Raw genomic sequence first — 25,741 nt, 5'->3', positions numbered from 1 at the left:
AGTATTTTGTTAGTATGACATCTCCCTAACCAAAGACAAGGGGGAAAAAATGATATCACAGATATAAAGAAGTTCTGGGTATTTTTGTTTGTTTGTTTCAACCGGGATGCATTAAACCTGTGTTAGTATATCCTATAATTGAAATAAGTTTTACAGTGCGGATTCTAACTGAAGCTTATAAAAATACAATGAGAATATGGGATGAACATAAGTGGAATGAACTGATGTAAAAACAGTATCTGAAAACATGAAATATACAAGAACAGAAATATAATTTGCAATTGCTTACCAAAATACCTCCTCATATTTGCATTTGGGCTACAAAGATTTCAGCAAATATGAGCACACCTACAAATGTAACAGTGAAATTGGTATTGTTCCCGTGCTCCATGTTGTGGAATGTGGTTCTACTAAAACAATGCCACTAGTATTTCTCCCTGCAGGGGGGTTGAACAATTTGATATAAAAATCAACCTATGGAAGAATTAAACCCCAGTTGCTATGGCATCTCCGCATTGGAAAAAAAAACAGTCAAAATGATGAGGCTCCTACTGTCCCAGGAATGGTGTCATTCAGTGTATGGGTGACAAAGTGAATGCATGGTTGTCAATGGAGCTGCATCTAAGATTGTTCCTGACTTTGGGGATTTCCCTTCCCTCTTTACGAATTACATTTCAACAAAGCCAAGTATCCCAACTCTTTGATCTCTTCAATTCCAGCTGCAGTTCCCCTTGGATGCTCCACTGCCCAACCTATCCCATTACTTCTTATGTGATACACGAGATGGGTAGATAAGAGAAGAAAACAATCAAGTGTTTTTGTTTCAAGTATAACACCACCTATTTCCCACTCCTTTGGAAAACATTAAAGGGATTTGTCATTCTTTAGGAAAAATAAAAAATTTTATGAAAGAGTATGACATTCAATAAAATTAACAACACAGGTCACAATTAAGACTGCTGACCAATGTGAATTCAAATCAAATCACCTAGCATAAACTAAAATGAACCGGTCCCAAGACCGAGGCAACTGCTAGAGACAAACGTGTCCCTCTTTCTCTGCGGAATAACAACATAATACTAGAGCCTATGGGAAGATCAAGGTATCAGGATAGTGGAAAAAGAAAAGGATATGTGACAACCTGATACTTGTGGGGGCTGAAGGGTTGGAGAGAAAATGAGAGTCTATATATGGTAATTGGGACAGGCATGGGAGGTGGTGTGATCCTTTGAGAATGAACCTCAGAAGGAGGGAATACCAACCAAGAGCAAAAAGGTCATACAAAAATGTTAGCAGTCAGCTCATCTCAGCTCAGGATGTCACCACAAGGGATTTTATCTGCAATTCATGCAAATTCAAATGCATTTACTAGCATACGCAAATTACATGCAGCTGGTGCGTGGATATCTAAAAATAGGAAGTGGTAAACTCTTAACAAAGGTCACTCTTTTCTAAAATTCATGAGATGGCAGCTTCGCCTGAGAGTGGAGAAGGAGGAGATGCAGGAGAATTGGCGGGGATTCTCCAGGTACTCTACTGCTCTTCTCAATTCCTTGGAGCTATTTTAGGTGTTGTATAGGCAAGAAAATTCACCACAATTCCCCACGTACGACACATCCTCACTATCCCATCCCCTCCTTAGGGTAAGAGGAGGTTTCTGATTTTCACAGGCTCTTCTTTGGCTCAGTCTTTTCCTCCTACAGAGTATCTTTCTTCCACAGCCCACATTTCCAGAGGGACTCACAAAGGTTGTCGCTTAAGTGCAAAAACATTGGAAAAGTGTCTTTTACTTTATGTGATTCCAACCTCAAAGAATCCATATCTCCAAATAGAGAAATGTGAAAACTAACCACTTGCCCTCTGAGAATTAGACTAAAACCTTATCTTTACTTACTGTCACCTGTAATAATATTAACAACATCTGTACCTGTGGTACTTTTATATAGTTTCCAAAAACCTTTTGTTTATAGTATGACCAGCTGGAACTCATTCAAGTTTAATTAAAAAAACAAACAAACAAACTTGTCAATATATGTAAGTAGAACTGTTTGAGAACAAAGAGACCCAAGCTCCAGCTTCTCCGAGACATTCTCCAACAGACCAAATGTGAAGTTTTCCCTTTCCTTTGTTTGGCTTTTTTCCCCTCACTACAAAGCTTTCCCAGTCTTGTGTCTGCTTTGGAGTCTCTGCAAGCGATGGTGGCTGACTCCTTGCTATTCCAAGCTCTGAACAGTGTCTTGTCTCATTTGGGTGGCCTTCATTTACTTCCACAAAATGAATACCACTGTGGAGTCAAATTTATATAATCATTTACTGTAAAAAATAATCTTTGTTACTTGTTCAAAGTTACACATACACATGGTATTAGCAAACTATGCAGACCAACCCCTTCTCTCTGGAGAAACAGGGACCTGAGTACCAGCACTTGGTACAGCCAAGTTATTAAGTGTTTACTGAACACAATGCTGTAAATTCTGGTGATTCTAGTTCTCTGTTGATAGTAAACTTACTGAAGCTTGTGCTCCGCACAAGAATTGATTTCTCAGCTACTCATCTACTTGACCACCGATTAATTTAGTTATGCAGGTAATCAGACAATGTGAGAACAAACAAGCTCAAATTCCGATTCTGCCATTCAGTGACATTAGGCACATTATTTACCCTCTCTAGACTTCTCTCTGAATGTGGGTTGTTGTGAGTAGTAAATGAGACAACATGCAGATGTACTAATTTTATTAGCAGTTGTTTACATTGCACTCAAATAGAGTCACATAGCAACCCCAGACATTTGCAGGTGTTTTGGTTGTTTAATTGAAACAGGAACATGGAGAAACTGATGTGGTGAGGAAGGTTCTGAGAAGAATGCTTCTCCAAGGTCACAGATATAGTCAATAAAAAGGCTGGGGCTGGTACCTAGGTCTCCTCTAAAAGCAGAATATTTTTTACTCTATCCCCCTGCCTTCTTTGGTGAACGATTTTATGAGAATCAAATGTGTTGTAATCTAAAGGACATATTTTCTTCCTTTCCACTTTTATTTAAATAGCCTACAGACCCAGTGTTATTCACCTTTTATTAAGGATTATAGTTAAAATGCATACCTATCATTGGTATTAAATACACATACACAAATACTTAAATACACTGGAATAGAAAGCTTGCATTGTAATTAACTAAATTGCTAGAATACAAAAATTATAACCTTTCCTTTAGCTTACAAAAACAAAATTCTAACTTTAGTTCTTTAACTCAGAAGCTGTATGATATGAATAGTAGGGTAACAAATATCTAAACAATATTTTGGTAATGTTAAAATGAATAATCTATAAGCTTGGGGTTTTATTTATTTTTTTCAGCATGCCCTTCTGGTAGCTGTACAGGGAGTGAAAAAAATAAAATAAGGGCCTTTTTTCCCTCCTTGTTCAGCAACTAACCTGAGTGTTCACTGGCTGATGAGATTTGAAAGTTCTTGGATGTCTTCTCCAATGTTTAGTAATGAAATAAACAAAAAACTGCTATTGCTGACCTCTCAAGGGCCTCAGTCTCTACCTCTTACATATTTCTACACATAAGGAAACAAGAAAATATAAGGATGCAAGAGAAGGTTAGAAGGGAAGATTAAAAGAGAAAGCTAATTAAATACACCTGTCTTGAAAACCTGTTTAAAGGCTTAATCCATTATTTAAAAAGGATACTTATGTGTTTCCTTTACTGCAATTTCCATCTGCTGTAAAGGCCCCAGGAATTTGTGAGTCTGTTTTTTAAATAAGAAATTTAAATTCAAGCAACTATCAATTATTCATGTCAATAATACACCGAGTTAGCATAAATTACACTCATACCTCATTTGAACCTATAACATCAATCAGACCCTTTATCAAAACTGAAGTCCCCAAATCCAGAGAAGAACGTACTAAAATTGGCAAAGAGAAAAACAAGGAGTTCTGAAGGCTGCATCATCATGATTACGAGCCTGGGAATAATTAATGCATTGTTTTACAAAGATGAATATTTACACTGCAGGTAACAGGTATATAGGAATTCGAGGTTAGATAATCATTTTCTATATTTACTTGGCTTTCATTAAAGAATAAACAGGTATTTAGACAATTGCCATGAATTTAGTTTATTCTCAGAGGTATTTAAACATTTTCCCTTTTATTCTACCAAAGATACCAGCCTAAAGAACATACATACTTGTGTCAGTCAAGTGCCTATCAGGAAACACTGGGCTGTTTTATAATAGATAACCTGAGAATAATTTATTCAAGGGGCTTGAATTTATTGACTTGAATTTAGTCAACTGACTTCCCAAACCCGATGGGAAGCCAGAGGGCAAGACAGACAATTAATGCAGTCCCTCAAAGTCAGCCTTCTGGGATACAGAGCAGAAATGGAAGGTCAGAAAAAAAGATATCTAGCACTAAGGCCCACTGTATATAACACCATTTAATCGGTCAGCAACTTCAATTCAGACACATTTTGCTCACTCATCTAGATGAACCAATCAAGGTCAGTACTCTTGTAATTATTCTAAGAAAGAACAAATGGATATTTTATATACCGAACTAAACTGAAAATCAACTTAGTATATGTTCTTGCCTTTCTATTTCCTACTCTGGCAAATGTGACCCCATCTAGGATTTTTAAAAAGTTTTATAAAAGAATTAATAAGTTCACAGGTGCTGTGAAACTGATTGGAGGGATAACCAGCTCATACCATGCGGGATGAGAGAAGGCATCACTAGAAAGTGACATGCATGGGAGGTGAAGGAGGAATTCTCCAAGTGTAGATGGTGGAAGGGTGAACAGTTGGAGCACATTAGAGGAATGACACAAATCCTGACGAATGGAGGAGGAGGAAGAAGAGGAAGAAGGAGGAGGGGATACATAGAGTAGAATAGACTCGATAATAAGGAAGGGAATGGGTCCTGAAGAGTCTTGTATTTTTAACATATGTCAAGATAGTAAAGGATTTTAATGTTCTTATTTTGGTTCAGAAATATCACTCAGGCAGCAGGATAGGGGAAGACCAGAAACAAGGAAACGATTTAATAAGACTCTTAACAAGGGTATAGGTAAGAGAAGGGGAATAAACATAGTGGCTAGTGTGGGTGGCTGGGGGTTTGTGTCTAAAGCTTTTGAGAGCTACTACAGAGGAGGAATTAATTGGTATGAATTGTCAGGACTTGCTGACTAACAGTTGTTGAGATGAAGGGGAAGGGATGGCTGGCTTCTGGGGTGAAAGAAGCCTTTTCCTATTACACCGCAATTTTCTGTGGGAGGCTACTTCCCAGAACCTACACAATGATCAAAGATGTTACTTACTTCAGTGTAATGCATCATGAACCTGTATGTATAGAAATGAATTTTCTAAAATATTTGTTGTAGGTTCTTTCATGAATATAAAATCTACGGCTGTTACTATGATCTGAATGTTTGTGTCCCTCCAAAATTCATGTGTTAAACTTTAATCCCTAACATGTTGGTGTTAAGAGGTGGGGCTTTGGGTGGTGGTGACTAGGTTGTGAAGGTGGAGCCCTAGTGAATGGGATTAGTGCCCTTTTAAAGAGGCCTGAGGGGCTTGTTTGTCCCTTCTACCACGTGAGGACACAGCAAGAAGGCACCATCTCATGAGGAACGAGCCCCCAGCAGACAACAAAATGGCTGGTGCCTCGATCCCAGGTTTCAGAACTGAGCATTACATTTCTAGTACTTATAAATTACCCAGTCTAAGTTATTTTGTTATAGCAGCCTGAACTAAGACAGCTGTATATGGAAAGTGTCAGATTTTTTTTTTCCACAATTGCATGTTTGGTATACATTAAGCCTCTAGTAATGTACACTTGTAGTCTATGTTATGTAAATTCATTTGATAATCATTGATCAAGTATCTACTATGTAGTATACTGTAGATGTTATTTTGCAAAAGTATTAGAGAAAAAAATTTGAAAATATTTGAAAATCAAATCAGCCTCTGATACTGACCCTCATTTTCTTTGTTAAGTTTTATCTAACCTACTAAGCTATAGGAAAACTTTATCTTAACATATTTGGCCAAATCCTTGGTACAAAGAAAAAATGTTTGTACGTGTTAAGGCCACAGACTTATAGTGTGTTTTTTTCCTCTAGTACTATTATAATAAGTTAACATATTTCCCCTATATGTGGAAAATGCCGACTATATCTATTGGTTGCTTTGGAACACTATCTCCTCACAACAGTCCTTGTCTACAGAAATGGGAAAGGACACAATTTGGTTTCTGCAACATGGCAACATTCGTAAAACCAGAAATGATGTGTGAAAAGAAACTAAAGAACTAGAAGAAATTCACTTCCATTCACCCTGGTTAAAGCTTCCTTGAATCAGAGATAAGAAACAACATGAAAAATCTATTCCTTTTAGAAAATAAGTCTTTAACCCAGAGGTTGGTTTATTTTGAAAAGGAATTAGACTCTGGGCCCACATACCGCTCGTTCAAAATATAATGCTGTGGTTTCAACTCCTGCTAAATGTTGCTATGACTTTTAAGCAGAGAACTTGTAAAAGGAAGTAACCTAGGGAGGGGCTGATATAACTCAGACATCAATAATTCATTTTATTGGAAATAGGAGTAGTAGTATGAAATGCCAGCAGACTGTTTCATTTGCAGGGAGGCATTTTCTATTTTAAGCCTAGAACAATGCAGTCAGCTTTATTTGGCAAGCTAATATGAATGGAGGCAAAGCTGAATCGAAGGATGGGTTTTTATGATCTCCTCTAATCACGCTATTTCTTTAGCATCAGTTATTTAAGTCTGACATACCACCATTTGGGAACTTGCAAAAGTGACGAGAAAGGGATTTTTATAACTTTTGTACTTCAGAGGTGATTTCCTTCACTCCAAAGCCTTGGCACTAGAAATGTAATCATACAAGTCTAAGAGATGATTTGCATAGTTTTGAGGCTAGATCCTCTGGTAGTACTAAAAACCCTTCAGGCATTAGAGTTTCTTACTAAATTTTCTCCCAATTCAGCCCATTAATAATCTATATTATTTCATCATTGATTCCCCAGGTATTTAGCACAGAGCCACTCGCCAAGCAGCGTCTTAATGAATACTGCTTGAATGAATAAACAAACGCAGGCAAGTATGACATAATTCCAAATATGTTCTGAAGCCTACTGGTCTGATTGTTCAGTGAGGAGGCATTTGCATAGCACATGCCTCAACTTCCTTATTCTGATGATAACTACAAATTCCTCACCTTCACTATTTTATATCAAATTCAAGGACTCATGCTCTACTAAGGAAGATGGGAAAATGGAATTAAAGAAAAGCAGATTTACTGTAGACGGAAAAGAGTCACAGCTCCCAGCCCCAAGGAAGCAGACAAACCTATCTCAACTTCTAACGCCAGAAATAAACCCTAAGTCTTAATTTAAATTTGAAGTGTTCATAGGCACACATATTTTGAGATAACTGTAATTTTTAACTAGTTATTTATCAAGAATTAGATATATGAATAGAACATACAATTACAATAATAACAACTGTAATTATGTAGCATCTATTATGTAGTAAGCTTGGTGTTTTACACATTTTATTGATAATCTTTAGAGGTATTTTATTATTATTATTTTTTGAGACAGGGTCTCACTCTGTCGCCCAGGCTGGAGTGCAGTGGCACAATCTTGGCTCACTGCAACCTTGACCTCCTAGGCTAAAGCAATCCTTCTATCTCAGCCTCCCAAGTATCTGGGACCACAGGTGCATGCCACCACACGTGGCTATTTATTTATGTATTTAGTAGAAACAGGGTCTCCCTATGTTTCCCAGGCTGGTCTCAATCTCCTGGACTCAAGTGATCCTCCTGACTTGGCCTCCCAAAGTACTGGGATACAGGTGTGAGTCACTGTGCCCAGCCTAGAGGGAAGTATTATTATGCCCATTCTAGAGACTTTTTAGAAAGTACTGAAAGCTCAGTCGTTAGCTCAAAAGACCATAAAGATAATCAAGGAGAGCCAAGGCTAAAAGTCAACTCCTCTAAACTACAAAGCTACTCATTTCCTAACTCTAGGTGGCCACTATCCAAACAGAGTTATCTATCTGTGGATTCATGCTTAAAGATAGATCCACTGATCATATCCATTATTACAGTCTAATGAGCAAAGAGGGCATTTTAATCCTAAATGCCTGACTACATGCTCTTGGTCAGCTGAGAAAAAAAATCAGGCAGAACTACTGAGAGGAGCTAAAGGTACATCGATACCCTCAGGGCACTGCTGACTTCCATAAAACAGAGGTAGGGAGTGCTGGTGTTATACCTGTGAAAATTCCATATTTCACTGTCAGGATGGCAAACCTAAGCACACATTGGGTACAATGTCTGTGTCCTCCAACAATCAATCCCCCACTGCACTCAATGAACCATGGCCAGTGCTTAGGATGGGTCAAAGCAGGACACCCTAGAATACCCCAGATGAGCACGACTGTCGTGATTCTTCTTGAACAAGGGTCTTGGGAAGTGGCCAAGTTTAAAAGAAATCCTTAAGAAAAAAAAAACAGTTTTAAAAGGATAGTCTATAAAAAGCCATCAACGCCAATATTCAAAGAATTGCCTTTACATATAGTCTGTATTATAATACAGACTACAAAACATATTTGGCTTATTTAATGTATTAAAATCATGCAGGAAACACTGTTAAATACAAAAAGGGTTTTAACTTTCTTTTGGTTATACTCATATAAATTTGTTATTAGTATGTGTTATAAAATTGTATAAGATTCCTATAATTCTGATATGTCTCAATACGTGTCACCAGTAATAATTATAATTGTTATGTTGGATTATTGTGTGTCACAGAGGTAACAAATTTCCTTGTCAATTGTGTCTTTGACTGTGGCTTCCCTAAGATATTTTTGTCATCCATAGATAATTGTTATCTTGATTTGGTCCTCTTTAGAAGATGGTTTTATAATCAGCTGTAAAACTTTAACAGGTGCTCTTGAATGCAAGTTTCTGATAACTTTGGAGATTATGACATCAGAATAAACGGAAAAAAAACTTTCAGGACTCTCATGGAGAGCTAAAATGTTTATGAATATCCAGCAGAACAGGAGTTAACTAAATGGACTGAACTAACAGAAAACTGAAGTAAACTTTTTAGATTTTATTTTTTTTTGCTTAAAGTGTTGCTGATCCTTTTTGTTTTTCAGAGAGAAAAACACTTCTTTTGAGCTATTTCCAGCTTTTAACAATTGAATAAAGTATACTCCTGTGAATAAAATTTAGAGCATATTTCTCTCTGCCTAATTTCTCCAGAATTTAGAAACTTTTTTTGAGTATTCTTAACTTATGGCAATATAATTGTTTGCGTAAGTGCAATAAGAATGTTTTCTTTTGAACAGGACACAGTTGAAGAAACTGGTTATTTTACCAAGGCTTTGACTGGAATGGCATGCTTTCCTTTAAGCAATCAAACTTGACTTGTAAAGTCAATAATAGCCCCTTAAGAAAACTTGCCTCAAACCTTGCCTACATAGCTCCTCTACAGGGTTCCTGACCTGTGGTAAGTGAAGAATGTCACTTTCTCACAGGCCTAGGAGCCCCAAGTTACCTTGGGACCTCAAGAGGAGAGAAATTTACCCAACTCATAGGTATTGGAGGGTACAAACCCATGGCTGGGCTTGGCTTTAAAAAAGTCTTATCTGAGATTCCTTATGGAACGCAGTTCCATCAAAGCCAATTTTAAAAGCCTACGTAAAAAATAATTATTCTTGCTGCACCTTAAGCAAATAATCAGGTCAAGTACAATAAAACTAAAGTTTATTGGCAAACAAATCAGTCCTATCATGAATTGTTTTAATAAAAATAAGTACTGGAAAAAGAAAAATTATGTTCCAAAAACTATAGTACACCGGTTGTTAGTTGTTTTTGAGTTTTTATTTTTATTTTTCTTCCATTTAAACTAAATCCTAAATTTTTGGTGGACTGTAAGTCCCCAAACTAATGCTTTCAAATCTTTACTTTTAAAACTGGGAATTGCACTCCTTATCCTAAAACTCATTATTTACCTTATAGTACACTGTCTGCTTAAACGCTATATTAAAACTATAGATGAGAATACTAACATCTTTGTCATGAAAGCCTCGGAACCCCAGCCTGGCCTGCGTTAACTACGGTCAGACAGCTCAGACAGCAGCAAAGCGGTTCAGCTCCTCTCACCTTGGGGTCAACATCTACCCCACCTGCCCCCATCAGCAGGAAGAAGCCAGAGTGATCGACAGCCTTTTCCCATCTTCATAGGCCACACTTTAAGAATAAGGTGTTATGAAACCCAAAGGGAGGGACTAGAATCACCTTTGCAAAAATTATAACTGAGAAAATTATGACACTGAAAGAGATCAGACCCAACCGACTCCTCCATCTTGCTTCTAACCTTTAAGCTGTCCTTGTTCATTCCTGGGTGTGGGCCAAACTAAATTTGGGAAGAAATTCAGTTCATGGTTTAACCCTGAAACAAAACTGATAATAGCCCTCTCCTGAAAAGACTCCCTTCTTGGCTGGGGACCAGTCTGCCTTTGCAGGACTAACAATTAGCTATAAGATTAGAAATTACAGTTTAGGGGTCATGCAGCCTCTGGCTCCGAGTGTGTGAACTCCCCAAATTGCTCCTGGGGATAACAGGGTTACAGCTCCTGCTGTAAAACCTAAGATCAGTGCTTGAGGTATTTTGCAGAACCTGCACTCAACGGATCAGCTGACACCACCCAGACCGGTAATCTGGCTCAACCATTTCTGCCATCCCACCCAGGAACAGAAGATGGCAAGAAAACCTCACGTCAGCCCCCTATGATTCCATCTCCAGCCTGACCAATCAGCACTCCCTACTTCCTAAGCCGCTACCCACCAAATTATCTTTAAAAACTCTGATCTCCATATGCTTGGGGAAGCTGATTTGAGTAATAATAAAACTCTGGTCTCCAGCACAGGCAGATCTGTGTGAATTACTCTTTCTCCATTGCAATTCCCCTGTCTTGGTAAAATGGCTCTGTCTAGGCAGCAGGCAAGGTGAACCCACTGGGCAGTTACAGTAAGTCTGAAAGAAAACTATCCAGTTTAATGTAGGTCTCTCTTTTTGCTTGGAAGTTCTGGAAAATTCTACCTATAGCAATTTGTGTATTAATGCTTTCACCACTGAATCTGATCGAGAAGATTTACTTGGTTGTTCATGTCAACCAACAGCATGTTTCTACAGTTATTTTGTTAAGCTTTCTTTGTAGACAGTAAAGAAAAACCACATAGGTACAGTGACAGTTTTCTAGGTCATATGGTTTTATCTAAACTTACTGACTTAATCAAATAAACCTAGTTGAGAAATTTTTCCCTAAAGAAAAAAGCAGATTAGAAATTACAAAATAAATGGGTTAAACAGTTCTCTTTGCAACTTCAGTGCATGTTATGTAAATAAAACATGTAAATAAAAATTCAAATGAAAGTATCTAAATTACAGCATTATCCTGAGGAGCGTCATAGTAAAAGGGAAAAAAATTACTGTGATTTAGAGATTAGAAATATCTACTAATATTGTAAGGAATCTGGGTCATTATGTAAGCAAGAAAACCCATTCTCTCTTACTTGCCTGAGGAATGTTAAAATATTCTGTTATCAAATGGATGTGAATGTTGATTTGCATTCACTAAAAACCACAGTAGTAAACGGAAAGCATAATTGTGGTTAACCGGGTTTCTGTGCCTCTTGCCTGGGCGGGGAGCAGGGAATAAGAAAGGTAATGCCTTCTTCAGTTGGCAATAATCCTTCTAGGTATTTCAGGTATATTAGTGAAAAACACAATAACTACAGAGGAGAGAGGAGCGAAGGAGGAGTAAAGAAATGCTCAGGTAGGGACCTCAAATGCAGTATTCAATCATGTGTTGAATTTAACAGAACAAAATAATTCTTTTGGGAGGTACTTTGCTTGGCCTCTCCCTTCACCACCCCTGTCCCTAAACAAATGGCTCACAGGGCAATTACCACGTGAGGGGTCATCTCTTAGTTCCAGTCTCAAGATTTGGAAATGCTGAGCCATTCCCCAGGGCTCTCTCTGCAACCATTCTTTCTATATGGACCACCCCTTTTTTCTTACTCAGAGGCTTCAGTGGAAAGACACTTGTTAATCTTGGAGCAAATTAGGAATCATATGTTATCAAGGATTTTGAAGAAAATACTTCCCTCAGTATGAGCAGAAAACAAAGCTCCTTGCCAGCCACATGCCAGCCACCCCTCACTTGGGCCTTACTTGTTCTCGTTGCTTGCATCATAACGAGGCATTGGGTCCAAGTCATTCCCATTCACGTCGCAACTTGCCAGAGCATCCTATGGCCACAGAAGAGAGAGCAAGGGAAAGGAAATGGACATTCATTAATTAGCCAATGACCCACAGGCTCATGCATTTTTAAATACATTTCTGCCAGAAAGTAATTAGGTTAACTAATACGCTCACCTCACGGTTCAGTGGTGTCAGGATGCCTTAGGGAGGCAGTGCTCATTCAGTGATAATTAGTGTTGTATTTTTCCCCCTTAAGGTGAAGAAGAACTCTACACAGACCAAACAAGTGCCTGGTTCATTCTTGCCAGCACTTTTCCCCCTCATACCTAGAATGACCCAATTCATGAAATGTGTATCTTTCAAAGACATCCTCATTATTACCTTTTCTCTGAGGTATGCCTTGACTACCTAGGCACAAAGTGATTTATTCTCCATAGACTCTCTCCCTACTCCTTACTTGATTTCTTAAGCTTGCAACTTCCTTATCATAATATAGATTTCAGAAGACAAAAATCATTCACATATCATTGGCAAGCCAATTAAAAATCAATATCCGATCTTTATTATGTCAGGTATCTTGGGACCGCTATTAGACAACCCTCATCTGGTTTCAGGTATTGTATCTACTATAAAGGAGTCCACAATTTAGACATCCTACTAATAACCAGTGGCTTTTGGACTAACCAAAATAATGAACAGTTTTCCTACACTAAGATTTCAAAATGAGGAAATAGTATCTCCAAAACCAAAGTTGGATTTGCTTGTTTGCTTTTAAAACTGATTGTGAAAAATATCTGCATTACTGAAAAAAAATTACTAGATTGTTACAATTGATCAAATTTATGTCACTGTAGCCAGCCTAATTTAACATGCTTTGAATTTTCTTTGATTGACTGATTAATTGAAACAGGGTCTTCCTCTGTCACCCAGGCTGGAGGGCAGTGGCGTGATCACGGCTTGGCTCACTATACCCTGTATCTCCCATGCTCAAGCAATCTTCCTGCCTCAGCTCCTGAGTAGGTGAGACTACAGGCAGGTGCCATCACACCCAGCTATTTTTTTTTTACTATTTTTAAAATTAATTATTTTGGTATTTTAAAAATTCAGTTAGAGCTATTTTTCATAATTTGGTTAGAACTCCTGAGGGGCATTCATTTTAGTATAGTAGAACATTTTTATAGCACTTCTGGTTATTTGAGTACTTAATGAATGCTTACTTCAAACGGGCATAGTTTCTGCCCTATGTCTTTTTCAGTTAAATTTCCTAAGAAAGATACAAGAGTATGAGGGAAAAGAAGTCTCAGAGGGAATACAGGAGATTAAGACCACAAAGATATGGGGTGACTACAACAATTTGGCAGAAGTTTCTTTCTCTTTATGTTAGGTGGCTATAAGAAACATATGCAGATAAATAGTACAGGAATATAGATGCAGGGTAAAATGGTGACTCAACATCTTACTATCAAATGAAAAATGGGCTGCTTCCTCCTTCTAGCCTGGAATAATGTGGTGTTATTGAGACCCCTTCTCTGGAGTATAATTTGGCTTACTTTCAGTTCTGGTGGTCTGTTGAGTGGCTTGGTCTCTCTCTCTCTCTCTCTCTCCTCATTTTTTTTACTTTTATTAGAGATGAGGTCTTGCTGTTTTCCAGGCTGGTCACAAACTACTGAGCTCAAGCAATCCTCCTGCCTCAGCCTCCCAAAACACTAGAATTACAGGTGTGAGCCACTGCACCTAGCCTGAATGTTCTTATACTTTATTATTATTCCTAATTTCAATGTTCGTGAAAGTAAACACTATCTTGATTTTCTGTCTTTATCAAAGGCTCCTCTTTCTGAAAATAACTTTTAGTACATAGAGCCTGAAATGTTTCGGGAAATCAAGTAAAATATACATTGTATATACAGGTGGTTTAAGTTCCTGCTTCTTGTGCAAAAGAGGCTCTGCAGACCTGCTAAGTGTCCTTTGGAGCACGGAGGCTTCAGAGTGTATCTAATGTATCTTACTAATTTTACTGATAAGGAAAAAGAGGCCCGAAACAGAGGTCCAACCAAAATGATAAAGTTTTCCTATGCCAAGATTTCAATATGAAGAAACAGTATCTCCAAAACCAAAGTTGGATTTGCTTGTTTACCTTTAAAAGTGATTAAACAAATCCAGACTGGAGGGAACCCAAGTCTTTGACATGTTACCCAACGTGCTTTCTCTCTTACCCACCAGGTCCAACATAAAGAAGAACCGAGAGGGCACCAATCATGCTAATTGCACAGATAATTCTGGAGAATTTTTTTCTCAAGAGGAGAAAATGAAAAACATAAAAGACGGCACTCACAATTACATGAATGCTATTTGTATTTAGTCAAATACATTGGTATGCAGTGGGGAAGAGCAGCATGCTGTAAAACCCTCTTCGTGTGTGACAAGAAAGACATCTCTGCTGGGGCACAGGCAGCCATAGTTTCTATTCTTCTATCTGACCATGGATAACTCACTTCAGTCTTCAGGCTACAGTTTATTCTCCTATCAAAGGAGGAGACTAACCTGAAGTTCCTTTTTAGCTTTAAAATTCTATTCTGTAAAGAGACAGTTTATCTGAGTGCACTTAGATGCAGCAACTCAACTGTTCTGTTCAAATGAGAACTAAATGAATTTGTGGTTTCTTCTTAAGAAAGGAATTGATTCCTACAGACTACTGGGAGGCTGATCATTACTGTCCTTTAAAAAAAAGAAGAGGCAGAGAGAGAAAAAGACCAGCAGATAACCGGAGAAAAGTTCGAAGTACATTTTTCTCCATAAAAGAAACAAAGAGTATTGCCTGGCTGGTTGGATAAATTGTTGAGAACAGCGAATGTTGCTGGTAGCAGATGGTGTGGTGGTGGAGTTTCTGCTACCTTATTGCTTTCTTTTTGTAAGTCAGAACATCAAAGGCACTGGAAAGTCGAAAGGGTTATCTCATGCTTCCTGTATTCAAAGAATTCTCATCTTTTACCAGAGAGAAGCAAAACACAATACCCTATTGTATGTTGCTACATTTTTCAGTAGCTATCCACCTTATTGATAATCCTAACATGAGTTTCTCTGTTTCCCAGAAGGAAAGACCTTCTAACCACAGCATACACTCACGTAGTTTTGCATCAGATCTGGATGGGTTCTCTCAATTCCGTCATCCAGGATAGTGACCACAATGTTCTTTCCCGTGTAGCCTCTCTTCCAGGCTCCTTCAATATTCATGTCAGACTGGCAGGGATGTGTATTGTCACTGCAGTGCTGAAAGAAGAAGAGCATGCTGCAAGATTACTAAATAGTGAGGAAATGGAAGAATTACCTATTTCTTTCTTTCGTTTTTTTTTTTTCTCTGCTGCCCAGGCTGGAGTGTAGTAGTGTGATGAGCTTACTGTAACCTCAAACTCCTGGGCTTATGGGTTCCTTCTCCCTCAGCCTCCTGAGTAGCTGAGACTACAAAGGCACACCACCATGCCCAGCTTTTAAATTTTTTGCAGAAACAAGGTCTTGCTTTGTTGCCCAGGCTGGTCTTGAACTCCCAGACTCAAGTGATCCTCCCACCTCAGCCTCCCAAAGTGCTGGGATTACAAGTGTGAGCCACTGTGCCTGGCTCTACTTCTTAAGATAATGCATTAAATTGGCAGCAATTTGGCACATTGTCTACTAGTGTAAAAACACAGATCTCCAGCATGAACAAGGGAAGACAGGAAGGAAAGATGTGGGAAAAGCAAGTGAAACAGAAATCTCTCCGCCACCAGCTCTGACCTGTTCTGATACCGTAAGTCTTTTGGAAAAGCATAAACTAAATAAAGTGTATCTCAACAGCAGAAAAATGGATGTATCATTTTATTGTTAACATGTTTTAATGACATACAAATAGGCATCATAGCATCTCATTTATAAATCCAAACCATGTCACTGAAGAAAATATACTTTATAATTTCTCAACCACGCGCCTAGAAGCCCATCCAGCTACAAATCGAACCACTCAGGCAGCTTCTCTGTACAGCAGCCAGATGTGTGCTCCTATGAAAAACCCATGGGCGAGAAAAAAATAACAGGTTCTCCACACTTCTTTCACTAAATTAACAATGGCTATTGTACCATAATTTGTAGCCAGTAGACAAATTCATCCAGCACTATTTTTTTGAGAAGGAAAAGAAGAACAGTGCCAAGTCCAGAAAGGTGCCCTACACAGGACAATGTGTGTGAAGGCTTCTAGGGGAAGGCTGTAAAACATGGAACCTGAGCTCATTATATATAGTAATTTCATTCTGCAATGGCTACAACATACAAACATATTGAAAAACAAATTAAGGCAGCAGCTTTTCCTGACATAATTTACTAGCATTCATCTAACCCACACAATTGTTCCTTTAAAGTCCGACTCTTTGAAATATCCCTCTGTGTGATGTTGTTTTCCAGGTTCTTAAGACTCGGGAGAGGAACAAAAGAGGAGAGCTGTGCTACTACATAATTCCATAGTAACACGAGCCACCCCAGGTCTTTCCCTATTCACTACTTTCTTCCTGCTTTGTAACAAATAGTTCAGCATATCGGGAATGGAAGAGAATAGAAGCATAATATGCTCTAAATACAATGGAGACTTCACTGCCATGGATTCACTTAACACACACGTCATTGAGTACCTACTATAATTAAGAAATTATAAAGTATATGTTCCTCAGTTACCTGGCTTGAATTTATATGCTAGGGTATGGCTGTGCGCAAGGCAGATGAGATCCCTGTCCTAAAGGCGAGACACAGAAGATAAGCCACCAAATAAACAAGACCATTCAGAGAGCTCCCTGTGTTTTAAAGGCTCTTTGTGTTTTAAACACTGTGATATGATGGTGAATGCTGAGGGATCTGAGTACACCACTTTAGATGAGATGGTCAGAAAAAAGACTCCAGTCTCTGCAAACGTGAAATGTGAGAAGGAGTTGGTCTGCCCAAGAGCCTAGGGACAAGTGTCCTGGTAGAGGACACAGCAAATGCAAAGATGGTAAGGCAGGAAAGAGTTCAGTGTATCAAAGAAAGAGAAAGAGGATGGGTAGGATGGGTATTGTTGGAGCTTAGAGAACAGGGAGAGAATGGCACAGAAGGCAGAAAGTTAGAAGCGGAGGCATGGTCAGATCATTCAGGGTGTTGTAGGCCACAACTCGGCTTTTATTCCAACTACATCCTAAGCAGAAGCTCCTTTCCAAACCTCATCCCTTACAGGTGCTTCCAATGCCTCCGAAATAAATTTGTTAATTAATTTATTCCCCAAATGAGACTGCCTTTTGTTGAGTGTTATAAATACATTTGAGTAGTTTCAAAGATTCATTCTAAGAAAGGGTGCACCCATGTTTTTATGACAGACAACATTGATTTCCTAGAGAACAGGGGCTTCTACATTTTTATGAACATTTGTATCTTTCCCCCATCTTCCTGACTTCTTTCTGGCACTTGAGGCCCTGAACACACACTCTCTGCTATTCTACTCTACTAACCCGAATTCTCTCTCCCTCGTGCCTTCAGTTTTCGGGGCCCAGCTCTGGACCTACCTCTTAACACATAGCCTTTTTCAGCCTACTTGTCTTTTTCTCTTCTCTGAACTTAGAAATACACCCCCCCAACCCACACCCACACACACACTTTCTCTCTCTCTCTGTGTCTCTCCCTCTCTCTCTCTGTTCTATGCAATCCAGCACCGACCCAGTGAATTCTGCCAAACTGTTGTTGACTGTTGAATCTTGGGTGTGAATTTTGTCTCCCTGACTGTAAGCCCTTAGAAGACCAAGCAATAAACTAAGTCTGACCTAGGATTTCAAAAATATTGGCTAATTATATCCCAAAAATGGGGGCATATTCTCAACTTTATTTCCACTATGTGTACTGCTCTGACTTCTTCCAAGACACACTGCCAGCAAACACTTGGTTAACAAAGATTGATTAAAAAAATAGTGTAGATTTCTGAAATGCCTCCGTTTTTCAGAAGCCTCATTCTGGCCAAGAGTTTTTGGGCCTCTCCTCACCACATATTTTAATTTAACACAAAGCAACCTTGACAGGTTTTTATTCCATTCTCCTTTCAAAACCTGCCGTGGCCACCTGCGGTATCGATTGTGACATGAAGTCATGTTAATGTGGCCAAGAGGTGGGCCGGAGGAAGGAAATGCACAGGAAATGGGTAACCCACAAATGGGATAACCGGCCTGGAGTGGAGGGATGCTGCCTGAAATTGTAATTACGAAAATTGAAGAAAACCAGCCGTCTACGGAAAACGTGTGTTAAAAGTGAAGCAACTAGGTTCCTTTCTTCCACCTCTGCTTCTGTTGAATCTGACTTTACCATTAAATATTCTTGTACCACCTTTTTGCTTGTTTTCTTTATATACATCACCATGGTAGGAGGTGAAAAAGAAGAAATATCCAACTGATGCTTTCATACGGATAATCTAATATAGCAAGCCACCAAAATACAGATGACAAAAAGGAATGTTAAAGCCTAGGGTGTCTTTTGCAAATGTGAGTAATAAGGTGAGAGGGCATTTAAATCAGAACCCTGAATCCTGAATGTGGATCTTCGACTTTTAATGCATTTCAAGTGGCCCAGGCTTCCAAATATGTTTCTAATGTAGTTGTTTCCTATACCTCAAGAATCCAGAGACCAAAGGCTATGGGAAATACTGATGTCACCCAACACTGACCAGAGATGAAAATGAGTTCATTTCCTTAACCGCCTAGTTGAAATGGTCTTTAAACTAGGCCCTATTTACTTGCCAGGAATCTATGTTACAGCAGCACCCAGAGGCAAACGGAACACATATTAGCCATGATTCCCTCATACATCATCAACCATGGTGAGAAGGTCTCTGCCAGAGCTGGAACTAAAGAAGAGTGTCTAGAATTGTGTTACCACACATGCAGCCTACAGCCTGGTGTTCACCAAAGGGGCCGGTCAGAAATTTCCAGCATATTTGAAGCTATTGAAAACCACATATGTGCACAGTATACGCAAGATAAATATTTATAGTAAATGTAGGTATTTTCAGTTCTGAATAATGCACTGTACTTCAGTGATGGTCTATTAGGTATTTAGAAATGACACTGGACACATAAAATGGAAAATATCCTTAAGAAACAACCATTATCACAAGGTGTCCACTTTCTTATCCATATCAGCTTGTACTTTTTCAGGAATGAAATTTTAAAGACATTGTCCTGTGAGTTCGAGAAATGGCCTTTTCCATACCAGGGTTATGAGCTATTCTGCTTATAAACCACTCTGGGTGTGTCCACTTCTCTTGGGTCTTCATAAACATCTCACAGCTCAATGAAAGACAGTTTATACCCCAAATAAAAACCTTCATTATGTTCTCATCATCATTATTTTAAGACTGAGGTGGGAGGTGCTGGCAGGGTTTATGGGTGGGAGGGCTTATGGTATTATATTTTTAAAATTTCTCTAAGTTCTGAGGGTCTCCAATGAACTGCCAATTTAAATGCTGTCAATAATCTGCTAACAATGAAAACATCTGTTGTTCATTATTATTGATCGAGTGGCTTATAAGACTTCATCTCCGACTATACAACATTAACAAGAAAATAAAATTAAATATACAAAAACCTGCTTTACAGAGAAATGAAAACATACATCTAATCAACTAGGTAAAGGGTACATATGATCGAAATTCTTTGTAAAATTTGGAGTTCAGGAGTTGTTGGAAGTTAAAAAAAAAAAAAAAGAATTGATATCCCTTAAGTGAAAATATAACTACCGTTTACTAGGTCCTTACCATGGCCAAGCATTTTACTAATCACTTTATCTGGATTACCATCATTTAAAATTTACAAGAACCATTTGCAAGAGGTACTTTTGTCATTTGCTTTTAACAGATAAAGAAAATGAGACTTAATCAGCCTAGGTAACCTTCCAGAATTCAAACAGCTGGCCAATGTGAAATTAGGATTCAAACCAAGCAGTCTGACACCACAGCATTCGACTATGTAACTCTTGTGTTAAAACTAAAACAGAAAGGGCTTAGAGCAGGGCCAAAAACAAGCAAATTCAGATGAGGGTAGATAAGGAGTAGATAAGGCACAGATGTCGGAGAAAGGTTCCAGTAAAGAAACTCAAATAACAGAAATCACTCTGGCCTTAGCACTTTGATGAGTACATTCAAGTGATAAAGTGGAATACAGTTGTTTAAGACCTTAGAGACCTAATTTTTCCTTATTCCATTTATTGCATCACATCTTTCTAGAAACACCAAGTTTATATTTGAAAATTTTCAGCAACAGGAAGTTCACTTCCTTATTAAATAGGCAATAAAGTGCTGGTAAATCAGTTCTTTAGAATAGCGGTCCCCAACCTTTTTGACACCAGGAACTGGTTTTGTGGAAGACAATTTTTCCACGGATGTGGGGTGGTTTCAGGATGAACCCACCTCAGATCACTGGGCATTGCCTTAGATTCTCATAAGAAGCGCGCAACCTAGATCCCTCGCATGCGCAGTTCGCAATAGGGTTGGCGCTCCTCTGAGAATCTAAAGGCGCTGCTGATTCGACAGGAGGCGGAGCTCAGGCGGTAATGCTCACCTGCCACTCATGTCCTGCTGTGCAGCCCGGTTCCTAACAGGCCGCGATCAACACTGGTCCGCAGCCCGGGGCTTGGGGACCCCTGCTTTAAAAAACAGCCCTTATGTGTTAGTGTTTCCCAATTTCCACAGTGTAAATACTCACATCATGGCTAGTTTTAAACTACCACAACTGCAAAATTTCTAAATGTGTAACAATCAGTGTTCATGACTTACAGAAGGTGGATCCAGGGTACCACTGGAAATAGCCCACTATGGTTAGTCCTGCTCCATTTCTGATTAAGTCATGCCTTCCAAGGGATCTGAAATCTGCTTCTCAGTACTTGGGAACTACCGGAGGCTCCGTTCTCCCCTTTGCAGTTTCAGACAATAGTTTCACTCCCTCACACATTTTTTTTTTTTCGAGGAGACCTTCTTTAACCTTTCCCTCTCAAGATTACCTTTTAAAAATGAACATTTGACACGTGTGAGGAAGGCCGTAAGTTGATGGGTTCTTTTTGAGGTATATGAAGTAGAGATTCGGTGCCTCCAAAATTGCAGGTGCCTTTACAGATTCTTGGAAATACAAATCCAGGTAGTTAAGTCCTAAGATGTTTATTACAATACTTAACGAGTCAATTTGATGGACTTCGAACCCTTAGTTATCACACACACACACATACACACACACAATTGCCCCCAGACAAAACAGATGCTCTGTCCAATTATTCAGAGGATGATTATTCAGTCTGTGGATTATCCAGAAATCCCATGGAAGCCCAATACATTTCAACAACACCAAATTCAGCAGAGCAGATAAGGAGGTGAGCTAAAGGGAATTGGGCAGAGGAGAATTTGAATTCTACCTCTGCTACTTTCCAGCTGTATGACTTGAGTGTCAAGTCACCAAATTCTTAAAACCTCATCTGTAGTTTGAACACAGATAATTGCTATAAAGATGAAAGAAGATAAAGTACGTAACAATTGGTTGCTGTTATGATCATGCTACTGTTGATGGCAGCACCTATATAGGGGCAAAGCCTTCTTATAATTTAGGGAAGAAAATTTTAGTTTTTTTAAAAAAGGAGATTGATTATCATAAAATAAGGAGAGGATGATTTTCTTCATTGTCTGGAGAGATAGACTGGCAAAGTTGAAAGGGCAATTGATCATTTGTAAGGTTAGCTGGATGACCTGAATTATTTTACATTTGAGGTCGTGGGCTGGAACTGGGAAATGGAGCCCGGGGATGGGGTGCACAGGGAGGAAACAGCATGCAACGTCCTTTTGGCACACTGGCCAAACGTTTTTGGTGTCCTGTGAATCATCCTTTTTACTCCACACATTTATACCACTATTCCAACTCTGCTAGAACCATGGTCCCCATCTACTATGATACAGTCTTGACATAAGATCATTTCTCAGTTAGAAATGTTAAGAGTGCCAGACATAATGCCAAGAGAACATCAGAAAATAGTGGAGGTTGGGAGAAGAAGGCTGTGATCTACAAGATATGCTTATAGAGAGGAAAGCAGAATAAATCCCGTTCCAAAATTCTACTCATAATTGAGGGTTAAGAAATCAAAGCATAGAAGTCAAAGTATAACTGGATGGTCTCTAGGTTTAGTTAAGTGGATGGTGTTTCTCATTTGTACATTTTGTGACCCTCTTTGAATCTTTCCAAACCTGACCCATCGTGCATTAGAAACTTTCAGTCTTAAAACCATTTAACAAAATAAAAACCAATAAACCAAGAAACACACCTTGTGTCACCTTTAAGGAATCTTTACAAGTCTCATATTAGTGTATGGAGAACTGGTTTCCACTATATTACCTAGCCTTGGTGCTAAACCATGTTTTATGCTTCTAAAACTTAGCGGGCATTTCTGAGGCACCAAGAACAAGCTTATCTTTTATATGTATAACTCTCTGGAGCTGCCAGGGTTCACACCAATCTCAAGTACCTCAGTTCAAAAACCTGAATCAGGCTTCAGAAATCTAGGTCTGAAACCATTGCCTCCATCTCTATTGTCACTTCTCCTTCTCACTTACTACATTCCAATCACCATACTGGCCATGACACTGTCCCTATTGTTAGGTCCTTGAACTCTAGTCTATGCAACAGACAAGCAATTGCAAAAAATTGTTCATGAGTTACAGAAAGTGGATCCAGTGTACCACTGGAAACAGCCCACTATGGTTGGTCCATACCTTTACCAAGATGGAACATATCCTCTCCATCCCCCACTTGCCCTCTGGCAATACATGTTAGGTATCATTAACACAGTTTGTCAGGATACTGTGGGAACATGGAACCCAATCAGGGGGAAGTGTAGGAAGGCTAAGAGAACTTTCTTAGAAAATAACATTTAAACTGAGCCCCTAATACAAGCTGACTAGCCAAAGGGCAAGTCAAGGATGAAGAAGATATGTTCCATCTTGGTAAAAGTATAAAATAATCATAGAGAGACTGGAGTGTTAAAGGAACTTAAGACAGTATAGCTGGTGAATACAGGTTACAACAAAAGGTGAGGTGGGAGATGAGAAAAATGGGAAGAGTTGAGGCTGGAGAGGTGAGGAGGGTGTGGTTTGCTAAAACCACAAAAAGCTCACTAATGTTTAAGGTTATCAATCTAAGGGAAGTTGGCCAAACCAGATGGGCAGGAGAAAATCCGTGCATCAAGTTGAAGCTGCTTCTCTGAGAGTTGGCTGTATAACCAGGGAAGAAAGGCAATGAGAACACCTAAATTTGTCCAGTGTATGATTCTAAAGCAAATTCTAAGATCCCTGGGCATTCCATTGAACATTCTTTTCAATGAAAGCCCAGTGTTTTTCTGCTCACCCATCCACCACTCTTCATATTAGTCATCTTTGGTTATATATGTGTTTTATCTGCCTAACAAAATTACAAGCCACTTGTGCTGTATGATTATTATATCTTTATAATCTTTAAAGTTCATAATAAAAATACTCAATCATTCATAAATCAATATTTTTTGAGAGGGTGTGATGGTTAATTTTCTGTGTTACTTGACTGGGTTAAGGAATGCCCAGAGAGCTGGTAAATAGTATTTCTGGATATGTCTGTGCACGTGCTTCCAGAAGGGATTAGCGTTTGGATAGATGGAGCTAGTAAAAGAAAACTGTCCACACAATGTGGGTGGGCATCATCTGATCTGTTGAGGGGCGGAATACAACAAAAAGTCAGAGGAAGAGTGAATTTGCTTTCTCTGGTAGAGCTGAGACATCCATCTTCTCCTGCCCTTGGGCACTGTTGCTCCTGTTTCTCCTGTCTTGAGATTCAGACTGGGACTTACACCCTTGGCTCTCCTGGTTCTCCAGCCTTCTGGGCTTGGATAGAACTACTGGCTTTCCTAGGCTTCCATCTTGCAGATATCAGATGATAGGACTTCTCAGCCTCCATTATCACACGAACCAATCCTTCATGATAAATCTCTGTCTCTCCCTCTCCCTCTCTTTCTCTCTCTTTCTCCAGATATATATATATAATACAGGTAATATATATAATACAGGTAATGAAGGTATAAATAAGATCTAGAAATCTTCATCTTCTGCACATTGACTCATGATGGGGCATTGCCAATGTAAAGGTCTAAGAAAGAACATAGGGAATGTGCAGGGAATGAAGCCTTCACAGGGAATTCTATGAGAAGAGAAGACATTCATATGGGGTTGTTGATTATTCTAATATGCCACTAACCAAAGTTCAATCCTCCTGGCAGAAGAAGTCAGAAGGGCGGTATCATAGCGACAGGTGGGCTTATAGGTCTGGTGGGAAATTTCTGCTGTCAGGAGGAGCTCAGGGATGCAGAAGTTTGTTTGGAATAACACAAGGCATGACAGAAGCGAATACTGTTCAACTCTCCTCTGGTTTTGGTATATAGTTCAACTTGAATATTGTTTCCCTTTTGAGGTCATGCAGCAATTCTACCTAAGTTGAGAAGAAATTCAGTTTTGCCAAATGACTTTCTTCCTGGCTATGAATCAAAAATCAAATATTTCTTAACACATTACCCTCTCACACAAATTGTGCAATTAGTACATTAGTTAATCGTGTTTGCTTATGGATGATCTCAACTAAAATGTTTTCCTTAAGTGCTTATATGCCAAGAAACAATTCCTATGCTGGAGCTCATAAAAATAAATTTTAGAAGCAACTGAGCTGTATTATTTAATAATTATGGGAACATGAGCAGTAAGCAGCTCTCATTCTTTTCTAAAATGTAATTTTTTTGTTTCTATTATTTGCAAAATTCTGCTTGCATAGAACTCTTCACCCTCTCGGTCCCCTCTGAGCATAAATCTGCTGAGAAACCTCTGCCTCCTCTCTATTCACTGAGGTCTCAGGAAGCAGCGCTCATAGAATGGAGTACTTTTTCCTTTTTAAAAAATGAGTAGAATGTGGTGTGGCTTGGATAAGCACAACCAATGGGCTTCAGTTCCCACTTCTTTTATTTCTTCAAAGTCAAAAAAAAAAAGTTGAGAAAAAATTATGGGAAATAATTTTTTTTCTAATGTTGGAGACATATAGGGTCAAGGAGAGGGAATTTAAACATCATTCGAAATTACTGAAAAACAACTTTATTAATATGTCATCTTTCTTCATTTATATTGCTTCAAAAATGACAATAATCTCATGAAATACAATGGCAGCTATTTTTTAGGTGAGAAACCAATCCGTTTTTCAGTTGAACAAATCAAGCAGCACAAGGTTATATTTATACAATATCTTCCCAAACCTTCATTCATTCTGCAATCAGCTTTTGACAACATAATCATTATCTTTTCAATGAATGGGTGAATGGACGAATTAACAGACGGACAGAAAGACAAATAAATAGAA

At 38.7% G+C, this 25,741-nt stretch overlaps 1 protein-coding gene across 8 annotated transcripts in view; it reads right to left on the bottom strand.

Annotated features, from left to right (window-relative positions):
• The window catches only part of PCSK5 (proprotein convertase subtilisin/kexin type 5), a 465,695-nt gene that overhangs the window by 317,529 nt on the left and 122,425 nt on the right, over window positions 1-25,741 (bottom strand). For all 8 annotated transcript variants that reach the window (XR_010148685.1, XR_010148686.1, XM_016960969.4 and 5 more), the window contains exons 4-5: window positions 15,435-15,578; window positions 12,282-12,358 (exon numbers count right to left, since the gene is read on the bottom strand). Coding sequence is in view for 6 of the 8 variants with exons in the window: in XM_016960969.4 (XP_016816458.3) it covers window positions 12,282-12,358; window positions 15,435-15,578 (221 nt within the window). In the remaining 2 variants the exon portion in view is untranslated. The remainder of the gene's footprint in view (window positions 1-12,281; window positions 12,359-15,434; window positions 15,579-25,741) is intronic.

Source organism: Pan troglodytes, chromosome 11 (assembly GCF_028858775.2).
Source record: "Pan troglodytes isolate AG18354 chromosome 11, NHGRI_mPanTro3-v2.0_pri, whole genome shotgun sequence".
Classification (NCBI taxonomy): domain Eukaryota; kingdom Metazoa; phylum Chordata; class Mammalia; order Primates; family Hominidae; genus Pan; species Pan troglodytes.
The sequence above is the reverse complement of the archived record's forward strand: the minus strand, read 5'-3'. Positions and strand labels throughout refer to the sequence as shown.